At 42.5% G+C, this 22,796-nt stretch overlaps 1 protein-coding gene across 1 annotated transcript in view; it reads left to right on the top strand.

Moving 5' to 3' along the window:
* Nucleotides 1–22,796, top strand: part of NOS1 (nitric oxide synthase 1) — a 101,806-nt gene that overhangs the window by 34,973 nt on the left and 44,037 nt on the right. Inside the window, exons 3-11 of the mRNA XM_088449102.1 lie at nt 4,634–4,771; nt 5,093–5,238; nt 6,066–6,228; nt 13,482–13,573; nt 13,919–14,060; nt 15,097–15,236; nt 17,212–17,386; nt 21,996–22,097; nt 22,335–22,529. Of these exons, the coding sequence (XP_088305228.1) occupies nt 4,634–4,771; nt 5,093–5,238; nt 6,066–6,228; nt 13,482–13,573; nt 13,919–14,060; nt 15,097–15,236; nt 17,212–17,386; nt 21,996–22,097; nt 22,335–22,529 (1,293 nt within the window). The remainder of the gene's footprint in view (nt 1–4,633; nt 4,772–5,092; nt 5,239–6,065; nt 6,229–13,481; nt 13,574–13,918; nt 14,061–15,096; nt 15,237–17,211; nt 17,387–21,995; nt 22,098–22,334; nt 22,530–22,796) is intronic.

Raw genomic sequence — 22,796 nt, 5'->3', positions numbered from 1 at the left:
TTCAGTTCCGGTCCCGCTGCGCACGGTCTCTTGGGACTGGAGAGACTTCAAGACGTCTCTCCACTGCTCCCACAGTTCCAAGGGAGGTGTTGGTGAGTCGCCGTCAGGGGTGCAGTATGATAGGCGGCAGCAGCAGCAGCATGTCCATCAGTATGCAGCAGGTCCTAAAGACAATGACAGGTCCGGCGGCAGCCAGCAGCACCAGCAAGTCTGTGACAGTGTCAGTGGGGAGAATGTTTGATCTCCGGCAGTCACTCATCAGTGGCGCTGTCCTAGTGCTGCAGCGGCAGACTAGTCACAGTGTATGCATTTGAGGGGGAGATTATTCATCTCAAATTATGAATTCAATTTATGAGAATCCCCTTAGAGCACTTCTACTGTGTGGTCATAATGTGTATAAGGTGCACTACTGTGCGGGCATAATTTGTATAAGGGGCTCTACTGTGTGGGGTAACAATTATTAGGTGTACTACTGTGTGGCGTAACGTGTATAAGGGGCTTGGGGTACTACTTTGTAATGTAATGTAAATAACAAACACTATTGTGCGGTGTAATGTGAATAACGGAGTGTAAGGTGAATTGGTACTTTTCTGCGGCCATATCCCTTCCCTGTGAGGCCATGCCCCTTTTATTTTTGGCACGTCTTCGCCGTGCACTATCCCTGTTTAAAATATAGGTGGGGCACCAATGCTCTTTCTGGCACAGGGTACCAAAATACCTAGTTATGGGCTCTACTAGGGACAAATCCCCAGGGAAAGGCAGCAAAGAGCTGGGCTGACTACCGGCAATAACATGGCGGTAGCCTTTCCTAGATAAGGAGATATGGATTTTCTCAGATCCATAAAGAGAGTCCATTGACAGATACAGAGCTCTGCAAGTGTTAAAATTTCCTTTAAGAATTGTAATAAAATGAAAGTGATTTACATGAAAATTGAAATCAAACATGTGAATAATAAAAGTTCTCCAGAGGTGCCTGGGATTCCCTTTAAATGTCACAGCACATGAAGATTATGGGAGTCCCCTGCCACATTGGGCTAGAATCTCTCTCTCACTAAGCTGCAGGGTCATGTTAATCCTTTTTACTGAACGCCTGTCCTGCTCCCCTATGTTAATCTGCTTTTAACTTATATTTCTGACATAAATACAGGATTTCCCTTCCAGCTTGGTGCTGATCCACACTGAAATACCCATCACCCCACAAGAAGACTCTGAATCCTTAATCTCTTTTATGACAGTTCCATTATGTATCATGTATTTATTTAGTGATGTAGGTTTACAGTCCCCATGAGGAGATTTACTATCGTGTCAATGAAGAACACACTAGCCAGAATGTAAATATTTTCACTACAGGCTGTGTTTGAAAAATGACAGGAGCGGATTGGTTGGTACTTTATCTCTCCCCAAGGCTTAGTACATCTATTCCATAGTTCTACTGAGTCTCTAATACAGCATAGATAACATAGCACATACATATGCTACCATGTGGATTCCAGAGACAATCTTTCAGGGACAAATTATGGAAACTTTTTTTTTTGTGACAAGTACTAATTCATCAATTAAAAAATGTCATATGGGGTATTATGAGCTTGTCCAACTATGTACCATGGTTTATTGCACATGTAATAACAAGGTTACCGCTTTTCAACATTCAAATGATCCCATTTTATCGCTTATGATACAAAATGCAGCTGTCTATCGGAGGTGAACCTCTGAGCCCCTTTCCTTCAAAGGAGGGAATTCACTTAGCCCTGTTAAGTTAGCGGGTGCTAATTGAACACCAGCCCCTATTCAATCAGCCCTGCTTATCGTGGGTTTAAATTCGGGTCTCCTGAGATGCGAAAAGAAATCTGCGTTAACCCTGCAGTTATCGGGTGATAACAGCTAGTTAATGTACGAATCAGTATACTTTACATGGATTCTGTGTGTTAACGAACACGTTCATTTAATGGGCGTTAACACAACTATCAGGTGAAAAAGGTAGCCCAAATGAATAGCCTCGGGCAATAAAGCCTGAGGCTACCTCCCTTTTTCACCCCCACTAATATATAGGGGCTAATTGAATTCCCCCCAAAGATTAAAATTTATTATATCTGTGCAATAGACAAATATATAAAATATTCCAGCTAGATCAAATATATGTTGCTATTTCATCTTCAGAATAATTTTGAATGCTTAATGGTAGATTTGCTAAAGCTTCTGAAAAGTTGTTGTCCTTAGCAACTAATCTAGTGAAGTTTAGAAAATGCTACAGTAGCTATAATTTGATCGGTTGCTATGGGTAACATCTGAACTTTTCCTTTGTGCATGATGATGATTTTGATCTACAAAATTATGCCATACTTGGCAGTTCAGTACTGTGGTATAAAATTACACTTACTACAAAACACCTGCATCTTTTCTTGTTTATAACAATTCCATTTCCTCAAACCTGCTGGCGTCCATTTTGTTTTACCACATACATTTCATAAAAGGACATCAATAAATATCCTCAAGCGTAAAATACTTGGCGCAGACCAATCTTCACCTGACAGAGGTTCCTGCATCCTCTCAGCACTTTCTGCTCCCAGGTGGGGAAGCTTCATATATAGGATACTATATATAGAACAACAAAATACGTCTTACATGATAGAGACTAACAAGGGCTGAAGAGATAAGCCTCTATAATGTAAGCACCTGGAGCCATGTATTCCAGATTTATTCATAAGTTAGTACAATTTACACTGAGGCCTTTAATCTTTGAGAGTTAACAGTACATACTGAGAGGGCTGCTAAATCTAAACTGCATGTTGCTGTATACAGGGAAAGCGAAGCACAAATCTAAATCCAAAGTGACTTCAACATAGCTACGAACAACATTCACAAATGTATATGTGCATCTGATCATGCACACAGCTATTTGGGTCACCAGTTAGGCTGTTCTAGCTCAATTTAACCCGACATTGACTGGTAATCTTGGTAAACACCCAGAATACCCTAATCACTGATAATTGGTTATGGACCTATATATTTCTTGCTGTACATTTATTTAGACTACTAGTAGTTTTTATTTTATTTAAGGCAACTAGTGTAAATGACAATGATGTAGCATCATGAGATGTGTTTGCCTCTGAATAGGCAGCATATGTGCATATTTACAACAAGTAATCCTTAATGTTTATTTGCATCCTAACAAGTACAGTATATATGCAGGTGACTACTGATCTATATTAGCTTTATTTGGGTGAATGTGCCCTTTACTTGGCCTGTGTTAGAATGCCCCTTGCCTTCCCCGGTCCACTTCCTTAGTCTTAGGCATTGTAAGTGCCATATGCGTGCAGATTTGCAATCCCATCTATGATTGCATTTGCTTCCGAGCATGCGCAGAGGGAAATAACACAAGATACACTATGATGGTGTTGCACTCTCTCTGCATCAACTCCTTTATGTCTAGTTTATGGTATTTCAAAAGAACTCCTAGTTACATTCATTAGCCAGTATACAAGTGTTAAAGGCCCTATACATCAGGCGGATGTTTCACTGATTCCCCAATCTGACAGGAACCACAGATCCGGTGGTCTGGAGTGCCGGTCGGCGTCTATCCGTCAGGGGATCGGTGAAATTCTTCATGTTAAAAATCCCCGATTTACAGATCATGATCATAATTTGTTCATGATCGGCAAATCATGGAATTCAAATGTTAGATTTCACCGAAGCCCCGACCCCGGCATCTGGGAATTGGGTCAATACAACACAGATGTATGGGGGCCTTTAGTCGGGCACATTGTCGTAGCCTAAGCATTAACAGAATATAGAATGCTGGTAATAGGCTACAAAGCTTGTTCTCAGCTGCAGAAAATAACAGGACAGTTCTGTGGGGATAAGTCTCTGCTTGTATTTGTTTAACTTGTTTCCTAGGTTTAGTAGTTAATAGAGAGATACATATGCTGGCACTCTAGTCCACTTGTGAGGTGACTCATTCATGAAAAGTTAATATTCATACACATTTATTAATTATTATCCTTTATTTATATGGCACCACAAGTGTTCCGCAGCGCCTTACATAGTACATAAACAAATAATTTGACAACTGACTTACAGTACAGAATAGGACAAGGACATAGATAATATACATTGCTACATTAGTAACCATAACACCTAGATATGCAACCAAGTAAGCAACCAAGTGTTAGGTGCCCTGGTGGGGGGTAAGTAGTGGGTGAAAGTAAACTAAGGAGAAGCACAAGAGGGTAGAGGCCCTGCTCGTAAGAGCTTACATTCTAAAGGGGAGGGGTAGACTAACAGCTGTGACACAGATGGGGTAAACAGGGAGGAAGGAGCATGTAAAACAAGTTAGGATGGGAGCTGGGAGGCTTTGATGAAGTAGTTATTCATCACTTGGAATCTGTAAGTTCTTTAAGAAATCAAACAGGATATAAAAACTCATTTAACTCATTGCAGGTTTTTTGTCCATTATTCAATGATATCGGTGTCTTTGTGGAGAATTAATTATTTCTGTCATTTGGCTTAATATATCTGCTTCATTGTGCTGCCAACCAGATATACAGTATACAACTTAGAACTTCTCTATGGCTCATCCTGATCTCTTCTCTCCTTCCCCTGTGGCTCTGGCATTCTATGTTTCCCTCATTTCCAGGTTTCTGCCTCCGGGAGACAGTCCCCTGCAAAGAGCCAGGTGAATGAAAGTCCTTCCAAGTGTCCTCGTTATCTGAAAGTGAAGAATTGGGACACAAACACCATACTGCATGACACCCTGCACTTCAAGGCTTCCATGGTAAGTTACACATCACCACTGCCAGTCTGTAAACAGGTGCAAATTAGCAATAAACACAGACACGAGCATACAAACAGGCTCAAAATAGCATAAAAATAACTTTGGCAGTAAAACTATAAGAAATTGGCAAACACGCATTCAACAGATAACAAGGGGAGTAAAGATTTATACACAGTATGAATTCAGAAATATATACATTTATCAGACATGCGATAATAGGTGTTATATATGATATATATATATATATGATGACACACACATGATTATTAAAATAAAGCTGCAATATAATTCTCACACATTTAATTATATTTGTTTCTTTAGCCTACGCCTTGTACAGAACAGCTCTGTATGGGGGCTGTCATGACTCCTCCACAGTATGTCCGTAAGCCAGAAGATGAACGGCCTAAAGGACAGCTTCTTCCCCTTGCCAAGGAATTCATCGACCAATATTACACTTCAATTAAAAGGTATTCAGCTAACGGTATTCTCTAGTACATGGCAGTTTTAAGGTTGAAGTACAAATAATCCATGTCATTTTAAAAATTAAGCAATTTACCACCATGCATTGTTGTGGTCTATTTCAGCAGACATATTTTTGGTCCACGATTGAAATGTACATCTGTGTATCCATCTGAAAATGCATTTGCTAGGAGTAAAAATTTCCCTTTAAAACCTATTATGTAATTTTGACAACTCTGCATTTGATATATAATTCATGACATTAGGGGAAACCGTTGATCTGTCTTTAATTAAATTGTTTTGTTTTGTTTTTTTTAGTAATATTCATTTAGTTACTTCCTCCAGAAGATGTAGCTAAACTGTGCAAAAACCTGGTTCCTATTACCCACATCTGCAAGACAGAGAAAGATCCATCTGTTTTGCAGAGCTATAAAAAACTTTGCAGGCTTCAACTAAATCAAAACTACTCAATCATCACCCCTTCCTGTTTTTGCCATAAAATTAAATCTTGCTTCTGCCTTTGTTTATGAAGAGAGGAGCATTAGTACAGCTAGTTGTCACCTACAAAGAGTTATTTACTGACATTGTTGAGCCTGCACTAAACAGTAGGAACCATTTGGACACTTGCTTTAATCATCTAAGCTGCCATAGACATATAAAAGCTTATTGCTGACTGGCCACTATGGTTTATATGTAGATGATTTTTAATTTATAATCAAATTAAACAGGATGGAGAAGGGAAATTAATGTTAATCACAATATGATTTCCATCAAGTTTACACCTGTGGTAAATATTTTGTGGATCAATAAACTATTATTTATTTCTGTCTTGAAGATTTGGCTCCAAAGCTCACTTAGAACGATTAGAAGAAGTGAAAAATGAGATTGAAACCACAGATACCTATCAGCTCAGAGACACTGAGCTTATATATGGAGCTAAACACGCCTGGCGCAATGCTGCTCGCTGTGTGGGGAGAATCCAGTGGTCCAAACTGCAGGTAAAGCTCTTCTCTATTTAGAAATATGGTATATCAGCTGACACATGTACAGGGGCAGATAGGGATGGAAAACCAGCCTGGGAGATTTTTGAAGCAGCCTTAAATGTGGAGGAGGGGTAGCCTGTGGACATGCGGTGTCTGATGGCATATCTCAATATGTTCTGATGGTATATAAGAGGGAATCAATATGAAATAACGGTGGCTCAATAGCCGGTTCAAAAACCGACAGCGGCATCCCGATAACTGAAGATCCCGACAGGGGTGGTAAGTATACCATCCATAACTCTCACCCCCCCTAACCTTGACCCTCCCTTAGTCTTGCCTAACCCTAACCTCCCCCCGGTGTTGCCTAACCCTAACCTCCCCTTCCCGCACTGTAAACCTAACTCCCCCCTGTGGTGCTTGACCGTAACCCTCCCCGGGGTGTACCTAAGTCCCCCCAGGGGTGCCTAAACCTAACCCTCCCCCCCTGCGGCTATAACCTAACCTGTCCCCACTTACCTTCGTTTCGGGATGCTGACTGTCAGGATTTCGGTGTGGGACTAAAGATAGGCGTCGGGATTTTGGCACCTATGTTTAGTCCCGGGTCGGGCTTCCACTGTTGGGATTACAACGGCCTGCATCCCGGCCGTCGGTAATCTGATTACATCCCTATAAGGGGCATGTGGCAGAGTGTGATGACATATAAGGGCGTATGAAGGAGTCTGAAGGGGCATCTGGATGGTCTGATAAGGTATATAAGAAAATGTTACAAAGGGATGGAGGGGCAGGGGGCGCAGAGCTGACTTTGCCCTGGGTGACAGAAGCATAGCTTCAACCCTGGGTATAGAGCCACTGATTGCACAATAATACTAAGGAGGAGGAGATTATGGCACAGGTGAGTAATACATGTGGATAGAGGATCTCTCTTGTGAGAGCTTATAGTCTATGGGGACATCTGCCAATGCCGCTGTGTCACATCGCTGAAAGTACTGGGAGGAGCTGGGTGCATCTGAAAGTAGTCCATGATTGCTATGCCCCGATAGGGAAGGTTGGTGCCCAACCAAGCCCTGGTACCCTAGGTTGAAGTCTGATCTACCTAATGGTTAATCAGTTACTGATCATCCTCTTGCCCCACACCCACATCCTCTCCTCCATCACCCTCATGACCTGGCCACATCCTCTCCACCATCACCCTGCACCTTCTCCCACATCCCAGGCACTTTCCTTCCTCCATCACCCTGTTCCTTCCCTCACACTCTTCCCTCACCTTCTTCTCTTTCACCCTGCTACTTCCCTCACACTCTGGCCCCTCCTCTCCTCCATCACCCTGCTCCTTCCCTCACACTCCGGCCTCTCCTCTCCTCCATCACCCTGCTCCTTCCCTCACACTCTTTCCTCACCTTCTCCTCCATCACCCTGCTCCTTCCCTCACACTCTTGCCTCACCTTCTCTCCTCCATCACCCTGCTACTTCCCTCACACTCCGGCCCCTCCTCTCCTCCATCACCCTGCTCCTTCCCTCACACTCTTTCCTCACCTTCTCCTCCATCATCCTGCTACTTCCCTCACCTTCTCCTCCATCACCCTGCTCCTTCCCTCACACTCCGGCCCCTCCTCTCCTCCATCACCCTGCTCCTTCCCTCACACTCTTTCCTCACCTTTTCCTCCATCACCCTGCTCCTTCCCTCACACTCTTTCCTCACCTTCTCCTCCATCACCCTGCTCCTTCCCTCACACTCCAGCCCCTCCTCTCCTCCATCACCCTGCTACTTCCCTCACACTCTGGGCCCCTCCTCTCCTCCATCACCCTGCTCCTTCCCTCACACTCTTTCCTCACCTTCTCCTCCATCATCCTGCTACTTCCCTCACCTTCTCCTCCATCACCCTGCTCCTTCCCTCACACTCCGGCCCCTCCTCTCCTCCATCACCCTGCTCCTTCCCTCACACTCTTTCCTCACCTTTTCCTCCATCACCCTGCTCCTTCCCTCACACTCTTTCCTCACCTTCTCCTCCATCACCCTGCTTCTTCCCTCACACTCCAGCCCCTCCTCTCCTCCATCACCCTGCTCCTTCCCTCACACTCTTTCCTCACCTTTTCCTCCATCACCCTGCTCCTTCCCTCACACTCTTTCCTCACCTTCTCCTCCATCACCCTGCTCCTTCCCTCACACTCCAGCCCCTCCTCTCCTCCATCACCCTGCTACTTCCCTCACACTCTGGGCCCCTCCTCTCCTCCATCACCCTGCTCCTTCCCTCACACTCTTTCCTCACCTTCTCCTCCATCATCCTGCTACTTCCCTCACCTTCTCCTCCATCACCCTGCTCCTTCCCTCACACTCCGGCCCCTCCTCTCCTCCATCACCCTGCTCCTTCCCTCACACTCTTTCCTCACCTTTTCCTCCATCACCCTGCTCCTTCCCTCACACTCTTTCCTCACCTTCTCCTCCATCACCCTGCTTCTTCCCTCACACTCCAGCCCCTCCTCTCCTCCATCACCCTGCTCCTTCCCTCGCCTTCTCCTCCATCATCCTGCTACTTCCCTCGCACTCCGGCCCCTCCTCTCCTCCATCACCCTGCTCCTTCCCACACACTCTTTCCTCACCTTCTCCTCCATCACCCTGCTCCTTCCCTCACACTCTTTCCTCACCTTCTCTTCCATCACCCTGCTCCTTCCCTCACACTCTTTCCTCCATCATCCTGCTACTTCCCTCACACTCCGGCCCCTCCTCTCCTCCATCACCCTGCTCCTTCCCACACACTCTTTCCTCACCTTCTCCTCCATCACCCTGCTCCTTCCCTCACCTTCTCCTCCATCATCCTGCTACTTCCCTCACACTCCGGCCCCTCCTCTCCTCCATCACCCTGCTCCTTCCAACACACTCTTTCCTCACCTTCTCCTCCATCACCCTGCTACTTCCCTCACACTCCGGCCCCTCCTCTCCTCCATCACCCTGCTACTTCCCTCACACTCCGGCCTCTTCTCTCCTCCATCACCCTGCTACTTCCCTCACACTCCGGCCCCTCTTCTCCTCCATCACCCTGCTACTTCCCTCACACTCCGGCCCCTCCTCTCCTCCATCACCCTGCTACTTCCCTCACACTGCAACTGTCAAATACGAAGGAGACTTGCTTGCAAAATATAGAAAAGGATGTCTGCGCTGGAATAGCGAATTTAACGAAAATAAAGTGCACCTGCAGCATGCAAATGAAGGGGAATTTGCAACCCCACAAAACTAAACATAGATTTTAATTGTAAAAAAGTATATCCACAAAGTGAAAACACTTCCAACACATTGCAGCGCTGTATACACTTAATAATGCATCAGTGTTAAATAAATAAAATTCAATAAATAGCCCATAAATACAACATTACATATATTGCTGGCTCCTGCGGCGCATGGGGTAGATGTAGTAAGCCCTGGAAAGTGATAAATTGGAAAGTGATAAACTAATAACCAATCAGCTCCTGTCATTTTTAAAATACAGCCTGTGAAATGACAGGAGCTGAGTGGTTGGCAGTTTATCACTCTCCAATTTATCACTTTCTAGAGCTTAGTACATCCAGGCGTGCTGACAGCCGCTCAGGGCCCGGGTGAAGGGGATGTGGCCTACTCACAGGAGGTATGGCCAAGCCCCCTTAGGGGGGAAAAAACGCAAAACATTTTTGCAGCACAGCAAAGCGGCGTTGCGGAGGGGGGCAGCTCCGGAACCCCGTCGGGCCCCTCCAGGAAGCCTTGGCCCGGGTAATTAGTACCTGCTCTCCCCCACCTCTAGATGCCTGAATACTTCTCCCCCCATGTCTCAAAAAAACCCTACTTTATTCAAATATTTATTGAATAAGACAGCCGCCGGCAAGCACCAGCGGCTGCCCGGCTTTGGACATCTACACTGGGTAGGAGCCAGGGGTGGGCTTGGAACCCCAGTCCTGGCAGTTCCGTCCTGATTCTACCCCCTTGCCGTGGGTGGCACCACCGGACAATGCCCCCCCCCTCGGCCGGCGCACCTGGTGAGTGCCATCCTGGCCAAGGGGTAGATACCCCCATGGTCCAATGGAGGAACACTAGTGTAGGTTTTCAAGATGTCCAGCACAGGAACACTGGTGCAGGTTTTCAGGATGTCTCGCAGAGGAACACTGGTGCAGGTTTTCAGGATGTCTAGCGTAGGAACACTGATACAGGTGTTCAAGATGTCCAGCGTAGAAACACTGATGCAGGTTTATAGGCTCTAAAGTGCAGAACACAGAGCAAGAACTCGGAGCAATGGTACCATAACCTCTGGGAGAGCAGTAGTACTGGTGACACATGGAGACCAGGAGCTCAAAGGACACAATCTAGCATAGAGAGATGCAGCTAGGCATCCAGAGATACCTAGTCCACACCAGGCTGATAACAATTGACGATCCCACACCTTGCAGAGTCCAGAGCTGCTATTTAAAGAGTGTAAGAACTGCAAGGTGCTGCAGGTGGGACCAAAGTCAATTAGTGTCAACTAGAGCAGAGTTTCCTAAACGCGGTCCTCAGGGCACCCCAACAGTTCAGCTTGTAGAGCTATCCATGGTTGAGCACAGGTGGTTAAAACAAATTAAGTCACCTGTGCTCGACCATGGATATCACTAAAACCTGAACTCTTGAGTACCACGTTTGGGAACTTCTGAACTAAAGTGTTGCTGGAAAGGACTGAAATATAATCAAGGAACTCACCTCAAGGAACTCAGCTTTTGCAATATCTCTTCTTGTGATTTGGCTTTGCAAAAGAGACAGTTCCTAACAACCTATATACATATGTGGTGTCTCCTACCTGTTGTCTTTAGGGGGGTCCCGCAGCGCTGCCAGCCTAAGCCTAAGCAGTTTCATGTGTGTAGTAGAGGGGGAAAGACCCCAGCAGACACTTGCACATGTGCACAAGCCACATCACAGACAAAGTGTATGGGAAAAAAAAACAAAACCCAGCAGACATTTTCACATGCACACAAGCCGCAGCGCCATCTGAGTGTATGGGGGAATCTCACCAATACTTGCGCATGCGTACAAGCCCCCAGCTTCTAGGGATTGCATAGGCTGCAGCCCCTAGAAGCCCATTATGGCTGGCAAGGGAACTTGCGCATGCGCACCACCCCCCTTCTCCCCTGTGGCTTCTAGGGACTGCATTGTCTGCAGCCCCTAGAAGCATGAGAGTTGGCAGAGTGGCAGAGGAGTGGCTTCCCATTGGAAGCATTATCTGCCAATCGCAGTCCAGACTGCCTGTCCAGCATGTGATTAGCAGATAGTGCTGCTGATGGGAAGTCACTGCAATCACTAGGGGCTCACTGGTGGTGGCAAATTTGATCTGGGGGAACTGCAGCTCTGCAGCCTATAGGTAAAATCCACCACTGTTGGGGTCACGGGTCATTTATAAGGGGAAATCCAAAAAGCACTAATAGTATGTGTGTTATCCAGGTAGGACCTTGCTTGTTTTGTTCACAGCCCATAGACCTGTGAGTAAAAAATGAGTTGGATTTACCTCACACATTTACCCACTATGTGCCCATCCACACATTGCGCAAGATATCATCAGAGCATCATGCTTAATTGATACTCCCCCATAGTGTAGTACATGTACAGGTTCCCAAATGTATCAGAAAAGTTGGAGACTAATATCAGCAAAAAGCTCCAATGGCAAATAATGGGTGGTCATTGGAATTTCATCGTTATATCTGCTTGGTCTAGAGGTAACATGGTTTCTCTGCATGCAGTACAGGTTGAGTCTCCCATATCCAAAATGCTTGGGACCAGGGGTATTTTGGATAATGGAATATTCCGTATTTTGGAAGAATTGCATACCACAATGAGATATCGATATCTTGGGAATAAGACCCAAGTATACACACAGAATGCATTTATGTGTTATATACACCTTATACACACAGCCTGAAGGTAATTTTATGCAATATATTCAATAACTTTGTGTCTCAAACTAAAGATGCATACACACGGTCAGATTTGTCAGATGAACGATTTGACCAACGATTTTGAACTATGAACGATTTTTGACTGCATTAAAATGACTGAAAACGTCCAAAACTAACTGCAAACACATCAGATGTCAGATATCGTTATCTGACCATCGGGAACGCGCATCGTTCATCGTTCAGATATGTCAGATTTTCCTTCAGATATGAACGTTTGAATGATTTTTAAAATCGTTATCGTTCAGATCTGAAGAAAAATCTGACCGTGTGTATGCACCAAAAGTTTGTGTACAGAAATGAAAATTCATTTATGTTTCATATACACCTTATACACACAGCCTGAAGGTAATTTTATACAATATTTTAAAAAATGTGTGCCTTAGACAAAGTTTGTGTACATTGAACCATCAAATATCAAAGGTTTCATTATCTCTGTCATGCCAAAAAAATTCTGTATTTCGGAATATTCCTTATTTCGGAATATTTGGATATTGGAGACTCAACCTGTACCAGTATATATAGAAGTATGTTAGATGAAAAGAGAACACTACACTTTACTTTTTTTTCTACATTCTTAGTTTGGGTGTAGTTTTCTGTTATGCTTCAAACATAAGGGATCAGAATATAACAATGTTTTCAAATCATTAATTACCAATTTGAGGATTGAGTGAAAACGTAATTTATTTTTAAATTAACTGAAAGACATGTTTTCAGTTATAAGAATAATTTAGTATAACTAAACTATAATATAAGTTATCTATTCTAATTCCGTGTTTATAAAAGGTTTTGGCAAAAACAGCAGCATTCCTAACTTTGGCGCATCTAGCAGATACTTATAGTACATTATGTCCTAAGATTAATGCCATACAGCTGACAAAATGGTCTCTCCCAACAGTATGATTCAGTCATGGCTAAAGTGTTTCCTGTCCCTGTAGACAAAATATTGTATCATCTGTACGAATGCAAGCAGCTGCGTTTCAAGGAAAACATGTTATCTTACTGATAATAAAGCAAACTTGCATCACATGGCTATGCCATGTTGTATAATGCAGTTTGCACTAGCTATTAGAACAGCTTTATGTTCCATTGAGAAAACAGATCACGTAGTTATTTCCTGACGTATGTTGTAGTCTTGAAGACATGACCCAGTAATGTCTCTATCTCCATAAAACATTTCCCCTCGTATATGAATGATACACATGATATGCCATATTGATTCTAGATTTTCGGGATTTGTTATGTAAGAGATTTATCTTGCACTACAGAAAGTTAAAATAATGCATCTTTTGCGGACAATGATAATAAGTTCCTTTATATCGTCTCAGGTCTTCGATGCTCGAGACTGCACCACTGCTCATGGAATGTATAATTACATCTGCAATCACATCAAGTATGCCACCAACAAAGGCAACCTCAGGTGAGACCATCCTATGTTCACATATGGGACGCATATACCTAGTAGTAAGGAAAACAGCAATAGAGCATGAGCAATAGAGCATGAGTACAGTAGGTCCTGATCTACTGGGGACATGTAAGAAAACTGCTCTGTCATTAACTGTATAGAAAAGATGCTGTTTTCCATAGCAGAGTCTAGCTATCATATTCTAGTCCAGGTTCCTCACAATTACAGGTGGAAAACTTTTCATAAATGTAACTTTCTATGGTATCATATTATGCCTATACAAGTTCCACTGTACTACATTATCCCCCGCAGACCACTCTAACAGTGTCTAATGGGAGTTGCACTGATGTCTCTTCACAGATCAGCGATCACTATCTTCCCCCAAAGGACAGATGGGAAACATGACTTCAGGATCTGGAACGCACAGATCATCCGTTATGCAGGATACAAGCAGCCAGATGGCTCGGTTCTTGGCGACCCTGCTAATGTAGAGCTGACTGAGGTGATCCCATGTGTAGCATAGATGTCAGGGTTGGTTGGGCTAGATCAGGGCTTGTCATCATTTTATACAGGAGTACATACACTGGATTCAGTGGGTACTACCACTTGTTAAATTCAACTCAAATTAGCCAGTTAATGCAAAAGTAATGAATAAAGTGCTATTTGGAAAACATTTTTACACAGTGAAGGATATTTGGAATAAATATAAACACTGTAGGGGGTACTTGGGATAAATTGCTGCACAATGCCAGACATAAGAGGATAGATAATGCAAATATTTGAGAAACTCTGGTCTGCGCGTTCGTAACTTGTCGTTTGCAACACAAAAGATGTATTTTTTTCGGTGGTATGAGTTACTGAACAAATTATTAGATAGATTTTAAATAAGGCAACACAAATAATTTGTATCCAATGGTAACATACAATAATGAAAGAATGATTGGTTCCCTACTTACCCATAGGTTTCACAACTGATTCTTATTTTGCTAAAGTAAACTAACAACCTCTACTCTGTACAGATGTGTCCAAATACATGTACAGTAGCCTCCTTGCATGTTATACAGCCCTTCTAGTCGCGTCATGCCATGGTGTGACTCTGTGGGCCCTGAGCGTCTTTTCATGCTACCTTTTCCCCTTAAAATTTGTTTTATTTGCAAAACATTGCGAATTCTGTGTGCGACTGCGGGTGTATCTGCATGCGAAACGCTAAGCTACAGTGTCACAGCCAGAAATATAGACATGCCGCATATCATTTTGAATCTGCTTGTGTGTCCTATTCACATCGTTTTGCGAATAAGATGCATTTTAAGGGAATAAATTGCACGAAAAGATGCTCTGCGCTACTGAGTCGCACAGCGCTCATACATTATATGTAACGCGGCTTGTAGAGCATGGAGGATACATGTATGTGGACACATCTGTAAGCAGAGGGTATTATATTTACAGAGTAAGACATATGAAACCTAGATGTGGAATACTAAGCTTATGTTTTGTTAGCAATATACTAATGCATCACTTGGGATTATTTGTGTTGGCAGATTTGCATTCAGCAAGGCTGGAAAGCACCAAGAGGTCGTTTCGATATCCTCCCTCTTGTTCTCCAAGCAGAAGGCAATGACCCTGAACTTTTTGAGATCCCCCCAGAGATGATTATGGAGGTTCAAATTCGGCACCCTAAGTATGATACCCAGTTTTGTGGAAAGACTTGTTATGGTTCATGTAGTTATATAGGTGATAATGTACAACCTATTGTTATTTATGTAGGATACAATTATGCTGGTCACAGAAACATGACATGACTTTTAATTTCCTCAATTTCTTATGGAGAGAACACATTAATGTCAATTTTATTAGACATGTGTTTTTCAATAAACTTTTAATTATTAAGCATGTTCAAAATGTTAGTAATATCAACATTAAAGAAGAGGTTACAGGGTTTTAAAGCTGCACTACCACCTTTGTGCAGTATTTTCTCCTGGGGTTGCAGCTGAAAATTGCTCTGTGAATGGGCTTCTGGTTCATTTGGCGAACATCTGGGTGAAGCGCTGCACTTTTTTATATATGGGAAAGTGATGTGTAATTTTGTGATTTCTTTCATTTCTTTAATGCACCTAGGGCCTGATTCAGAGATGGACACTAATGCGATTTTCACGCAGATTGCGTATGCGTATAAGCCACACTGTGCGTGCACCACGATCACATTACGGACGCACAGAGGATCCCATCACAAAGTGACTGACAGGTTGTCAGCATTTGGGGGTGGTAACGGGGAGTGGTCAGAAAACCGCAGGCGTGCCTGTCCGCTTAAAGGCCGTCACATGGGTGTGCATAAATTAGCCACTTTGAGTGCATGCGCAGCTCTGCGTGTCGGAAGAGCTCCCAAGGCTGAAGCAGGTCAGACCTGCCACAAGGGTAAGATAGCCGCAGATGTGCGTTGATGTTACCGATATTTATGCAGGTATGCATCGTTGCACGCAGGTACGAAGGCAGCAGTGGGCGTCTTTATGCTCGGGTGACCTTTGCTAACATTAACATATTTTCACTGCTGCGTTGTGTATGAAATTGCAGCTGCGATCGCATTAGCGTCCGTCTCAGAATCAGGCCCCTAGTTATAATCATTAGATAAGTATCAACAACTGGGCAGAGTTGACAGCAAGTTGACTGTAATTGGACCTGCAACGCCTGCACAGAACTATATGCATATACTGAGATGTATTTATCACTGCGGCCAGACCTCCCCCATCCGTTTGCTTAGCTTAATAGCCATCATCATTATCAGTGTGCAGTTACAACAGCACTATCCTTGGTACAGGCCTTATTGTGTGCAGTTCTGTCCATATGTCTAGACGTGGCCTATATGCAAACACAACATAGTCACCCAGCTATGCCCCATCAGGTGTACTCGGACATGCGACCCATGAATAGATCTCAGCATTGTCTGTAGTTGCGAATGCTCAGCTCTGAAACAACACATAAAATATGTTTGCAAAACTGATTTGCGTTCGATTTCCCATCTAGGACCAGATTAGGAGCCACATGGGTCATTAGCTGACAATGATCAAGGGCCTGTTGTGAGAAGCAGAGGAGCTGTGACCGGTGCTGTGTGGGTGTGGCCAGTGCTGTGTGGGTGTGGCCAGTGCCATGTGGGCGTGTACACCCCTACACTGTCAGACCTGATGTCTCCCTAAATATGTAAAAGTAAAAATTTGCATCATTGTGTGAGGAAATTAGAAACACAATCATCATACTGTCATGATGATGGGCTTGTGTTTATGTGTAGTCCTGGAGTTGTAGTCCCATCCATCCCATTGTTAATATGACCCTCTATACATCAATCTCAGTGTTATCAAAACAAATATGCATGAAGCAGCCATTAGCAGGTTACTTTTTACTTGTTTGGCAGATTTTGATGCAAATTTGCAGGAATGTAAAACAATGACCTAATTGAAAAGCAAGCATGTAGTTATTTTCATTTAGCTTATTATACTGTATTACCATTTAGAAAAGACTAGTTATTGTCAACATGTGCAAAGATTGATTTTTCATTATAAAATATAAACTTGCAGACCTATATTTACTACAGTAGTAATTCTGTGTGCGGGGTTTTGTGTGTGCAGGTTAACCCCTCCAAAAACATTCTCTTTTATCTTCAGATTAGAGTGGTTTAAAGACTTGGACCTGAAGTGGTATGGATTGCCGGCTGTATCCAGCTTGCTGCTAGAAGTCGGAGGTTTAGAGTTTACTGCATGTCCTTTCAGTGGATGGTACATGGGGACTGAAATTGGAGTTCGAGATTACTGTGATAACTCCCGCTATAACATACTGGAGGTACTGTGGCCTGGTAAAGAGCTCCACCTTTTGGTAGCTTTAGATTTCTGCATATCACATTTCACATGCTGCTTGCCTTCTTTCCTAAAGTTAGATATAGGGGGGTATTCAATTAGGTGCGAAAAGTCAGTTTCTGCGAAAAAGTTTTGCGGTGACGTCATTTCGCCGGGCGAAAACTTTTCGCGTATTCAATACCACAGACTTTTCGCCGGTGCGGAAAGTCAATGCTTTGGAATAGGCAAAAAAGTTTCACCTATGAAAGCTGTCGTAAAAAAAGAGCAGAATTGGGGTTTTGGGGTGCAAACTTGCGGCAACCACCCTGCACCCTTGGGACAGGCCCCCAAAGGTAAACTGTGTCAAAAAAAGTAAAAAAAACCCATTAAGAACACCCCAAAAAAGTACTCATTTTGGGGGCGAAAAAAAAACAAAGTTGGGGGACAAACTTAAAAACTAGCTAAATAGACTCCAGGGGGGTCCCCAAGTATGCCCCAGTTGTTTTTAAGATTGCAGGTGTTTGCGGCAGGTGTTTTTTTTTACGGTTTTTAATACCTTACTTTAAAATATGCTAGCACCCATTTTCATGTACCTCAAATTTGCTGGGACTACTTATTTACAGGAAAACAAAAAGCTAAATGCTATTCTTCACCACTTCTGCAAAGACGCTAATTAACAGCTATTGAGATCATTTAAGTACCCCAAATACCTTCAGCAGGCCTATTCGGGGTTATCTAGAGCACATGTTCTCAAACTCGGTACTCGGGACTCCACACAGTGCATGTTTTCCAGGTCTCTTCACAGAATCAAAAGTGAAATAATTATAACCACTTGTGGATCGTTTAAAATGTATCAGTGAGTAATGAATACACCTGTGCACTTGCTGGGTGACCTGGAAAACATGACCTGTATGGGGTCCTGAGGACCAAGTTTGAGAACCACAGATCTAGAGTGATCCCCAATGTCAGTGTATCTTTTGGGGGGTGTCAGGCTGATTTTCCCTAAATGTGACATGACTTTTCGCATGTTCCGAATTCGGCGGGTTCCGTGTTCGCTGATTTGGAATTGAATACGGGGAGAAGCGGGGATGAGCGCAAAAAGTCCGACATGCGAAAAGTACGGGACTTATCGATTCTAATTGAATATGCCCCATAGTCTTACTGTGTACTCATGCACAGGTTGCTGTCTAGATTACAATTTTAGAAAAGTATATGGTTTGATGGTTTGCGTTTGGAGCTATCTTATGTTATCTTAAATTTGGAAGTATAATCATTCTCTGATCATATTATGGTCATAGTATACATAGGCATGTGAGAGGATAGACCTAGACTGGCATTGTCATTGGTAAATGTATGTACAATGTTAACCATTAGTGAAAAATACTATATAGGTTAAAAGTAAACATTCTTGCATTGCATTTTTAAAAATATGCTGTAAGTAGTACAATTATATGCTTGCAAAACAAAAAATAACTTGCCCACAATTACCTGATCTGGGGCTGTGAAAATGCATCATAAGACCTGTGGTGGAAGATTTCCATGGGTGGTATCATGGCTACTCTGCATACCACTTGTTTTGTTATTATTATTATTATTATTATTATTATTATTATTATTATTTATTTCTGTTAACATTGTGGCTCCCTACTCTCAATATTGAACCTGCCTTGTTTTGATTTATTGTTTTTGATGTTGATGTTTTTTTTCTGTATTTTTAAGTTATGTATGTTTTCACCATTTTTCATGTGGGGCCAATTACAATTATGACATTAATGTGATGACAATTGTTGCTAATTAGGCACCATTTTCTCTTTAGCAATATCCAATTAGGTGCGAATTGCAAGTAGCAAGTTTGTTCCCAAGAATTCTCCAATCCAATTAAAAATGCCTATTCGCACTACTCGCAGCGGAGGGGTGCGAATTGACTGCCAAATGAGATTTGCGAGAAATGCATGAAAATGTGGGGAGACCACCCTGGAACCCCCAAAATGGATAATTTCGTTAGCAGGACCGTATAGAAGGCTGTTTGTGGCAATTAGGAAGGTACTGTAGGTTTTGAAATGGTGTCAAATGGCTGATTTGTGCTTTTTTTTTTAAATGCAAGAAAATGATAAAAAATAAACTTTTTTCGTTTAATCTCAAACGAAGTAAACGAAAAATGCAAAAAAAAGTAGGAAAAAGGGTGATTTTGGGGTACTTTGAGGGCACCTTGAAAAATGGGGAAAAAAATTATAAAAACAATAAATTTTCAACTAAAAAATTATTGTAAGGGTGCCTAAAGTAACAAAAAAGTTGATTTGGGGATAATTTGAGGTCATTTTTTTACCCCAAAAATGACATGTAATTACTTGACTAAATAAGCTAATTAGAAACTTCCAATTGCCTAATTGGTCATTCGGGGGGGGGGTGTCCAAGGGGTTCAGCACAGTGTCTCCACATTTTAACCTTAAAATTAAGATTTTTCTTTCCATCTCTCCCTTCAGGGAGGTGCGAGTGGAAAGTTGTGAAAACAGGGCCTGATTCAGAGCAGCTCGTAAGCGGCCGCTCGTTCGCTCCGAGCGATGTTTGCCCAACTGCGCATGCGTACGGATCGTTATACGCATGCGCGAACCAGTCAGTGCGGTCGAAATTCATGTGCTCGCAAAATAGCGAATGCCTGAAAATTTGAGTGACAGAAAGAGGCGTATGTGGGTGGTAACAGGGGAAGGTGCTTGAAAACGGGGAGTGGAGATCCGATCGCAGGCGTGCTTAAAGGTCAAAACGGGCGTTTTATGGGTGTGCATATTTAAAACAGCAGCATCATTGACCACGTCACTGGGTTATTTTATAGCCAGAACTGCTCGCAAGATTGTGGTAGCAAAAACCAACCACAAGAATAGCGAGCAGTTCATATGCTGGTCGATGTACTCGATTAATCTAACAAATAGTGGACATGACGTAGGATGCGAGCGGCCAGGGGGCGTATTTTTCAAAAAAAACGGCCGCAAGTTTTGTTCGCTCGTTCAGACTTAGAGGCGTGAACAGACCGCAAAGAGCGAACGGTTCATTTGAATAGCCACCCCTATTTTCTGGACGAGCGAGCGCTAATTGCGTCCGGCTCTGAATCAGGCCCTCAGTCTGAATGATCTGTACGAGTTGCTAATTGGATTGCAAAATGAATTTGCTATGCGAATTCGAAGTGAAAATCGCAATTCGCACCTAGGATTGACCCCATAGTGTCTGTCACTTGTTTGTTTGTAAAGCTTGCTAAAGGACTCTTGAGATCCAAAATGTTGCTTTATACAAAAAAACGTTTGAGTTTTTGTAGTTACCTCTTTTGGAGTGCAAATAACAAATAAGATATGACTTCAATCATAATTAACAAAACTGTTCTCATTCCCTTTACCAAAAACTGGGCTCACTTTTTTTTGGTGTTTATGGATTTCTGTAAGAAAAAGGGGAAAAATAAGTGTCCATTGGAGAGTTTTCTTGGGGAGCACACTGTGAATTTTGCAGGATAAAGTATAAATTGCTATAGAAAGAAGCCTTTTACCAAATATATTTAAGTGAATATACTTTTTTATTTGAATTCACTTTAGCCAACTTTATTCCTTGAAACTTGTTAGGTCTTTATATTGGCCTTCATGTTTACCCAGAGGCTGTGTCATCCAATAGATGTTCAAATAACATAGACCGTAGCATAATATTATAGTTAAAAATAATCAATATATAAAATAACTAAATAATACATGCACGAAAAAACAATACATATATGAAATGCACACATCTATTTTCCTTTAGTGTCAAAAAGGGCAATTGAGCTATACCAACAAGCATCCTGTGCAATTCAGATAAGCGATTATGGGACAGCGCGGCAGCCAGATTTACTGCCATGTGTTAATGCGAGTATCCGTACGGCTGCATGTTATGGTCACACTGACCACTGTCTCACAGCAGCCCCAGGTGTAAAACATCTGTCTCCGTATGCATGGCTCAGTCTATCACAGAAGTCTGGCTACGTGCCCACGACATCCCATGAGATGGACCTTTTTTGTGCATATGCAAGGTTACCATCCAGAGAGTGTTTGCATGGTGCGGCGCTGTGCAGTCTGCAAATATTCACAGGATGCATCCAATATTGTGTATGCTTGTGACTCTAAATCAGGCCCTATATGTGCTACTGTATATTGTGTGCGTGGATCACTTACCTCCCTTTGACGTACTGTATTTCTACATTTCATGCTAGTGTTTAATTACAGATTTATATATGTGTTTGTTCATATCAGGTAATTATTTACAAATGTAGTAATGATAAACATTGGGTTAAAATACATATTATTTCCATGGATTGATTTATACTTAGGAGATGCACATTGCAAAGAAATGTACAGTAAATCCATGACTGATAATAGTAACATATACTGTGCCTTGCAAGTAAAAGAAGACTTCCCATACACATACTGTACATAGTAATCTAAAACAGCTAGAAGACTTATTCAGTTGAAGGGGTCATCAAATAGTAGCTAATGCTATTGTCCAACATGTTACAGTGGGCTAATATAATCCAGGCACATTTTTCTGACAATGCAATCATTTATCATGGGGACAGATCTCATCTAGTAAAATATTTCCTGCAGGAAGTCGCCAAAAGAATGAATCTAGACACAAGAAAAATGTCCTCACTATGGAAAGACCAAGCACTGGTGGAAATTAACATCGCAGTTCTACACAGTTTTCAGGTAGGTCACTAAAATAGCATTTTGCGGTGATGGGAGGAGCATTCTGGGGACTCCAATCAGTACGATAGATGATATACAGTATGTAAGGGTGTTCTTATAGCAATGTATCTACAAATGTGTAGCCCATGTTCTAGTTATTATTTGTATCAAGTTCCTTATTATAATTTACAACAGAGTATTAAAGGAGAAGTGCATTTTTTTTTAATTTTAAGAATTTGTTTTCTGTTTTTTCCCCAGAGTGATAAAATAACAATTGTAGACCATCACTCCGCTACTGAATCATTTATTAAACACATGGAAAATGAATACCGCTGTCGAGGCGGCTGTCCGGCTGACTGGGTTTGGATTGTACCTCCAATGTCTGGAAGTATTACCCCTGTATTTCACCAGGAAATGCTTAATTATCGCCTCACACCTTCCTTTGAATATCAGGTATTGTGCTTTGCATGTTACAATAACACATACAAGCTGGGTTTTGATATAATTCCCAGTTGCCACTGTGTGACAAAAGCTTGGCTGCGGTAAAACTCATGTTACATTAGGAATACGAGGACATGTACTGATGTGGGCAGTTTTATATGACAAATTCTAGTGTGGTTTAGAATCTCATGTGGTTGTCAGGGAATAATTAAGATAGGGAATCTCATCTCTCATGTAAATTCAAACATTGGGCATAATAAAAATAGTCTCCTCCAGCTG

The sequence above is a fragment of the Taudactylus pleione genome, unplaced genomic scaffold, assembly GCF_031769625.1.
Source record: "Taudactylus pleione unplaced genomic scaffold, aTauple2 ptg000479l, whole genome shotgun sequence".
In the NCBI taxonomy this organism is placed as follows: domain Eukaryota; kingdom Metazoa; phylum Chordata; class Amphibia; order Anura; family Myobatrachidae; genus Taudactylus; species Taudactylus pleione.
Note: the sequence above shows the minus strand (reverse complement) of the source record. Positions and strands in the feature narration are given on the sequence as shown.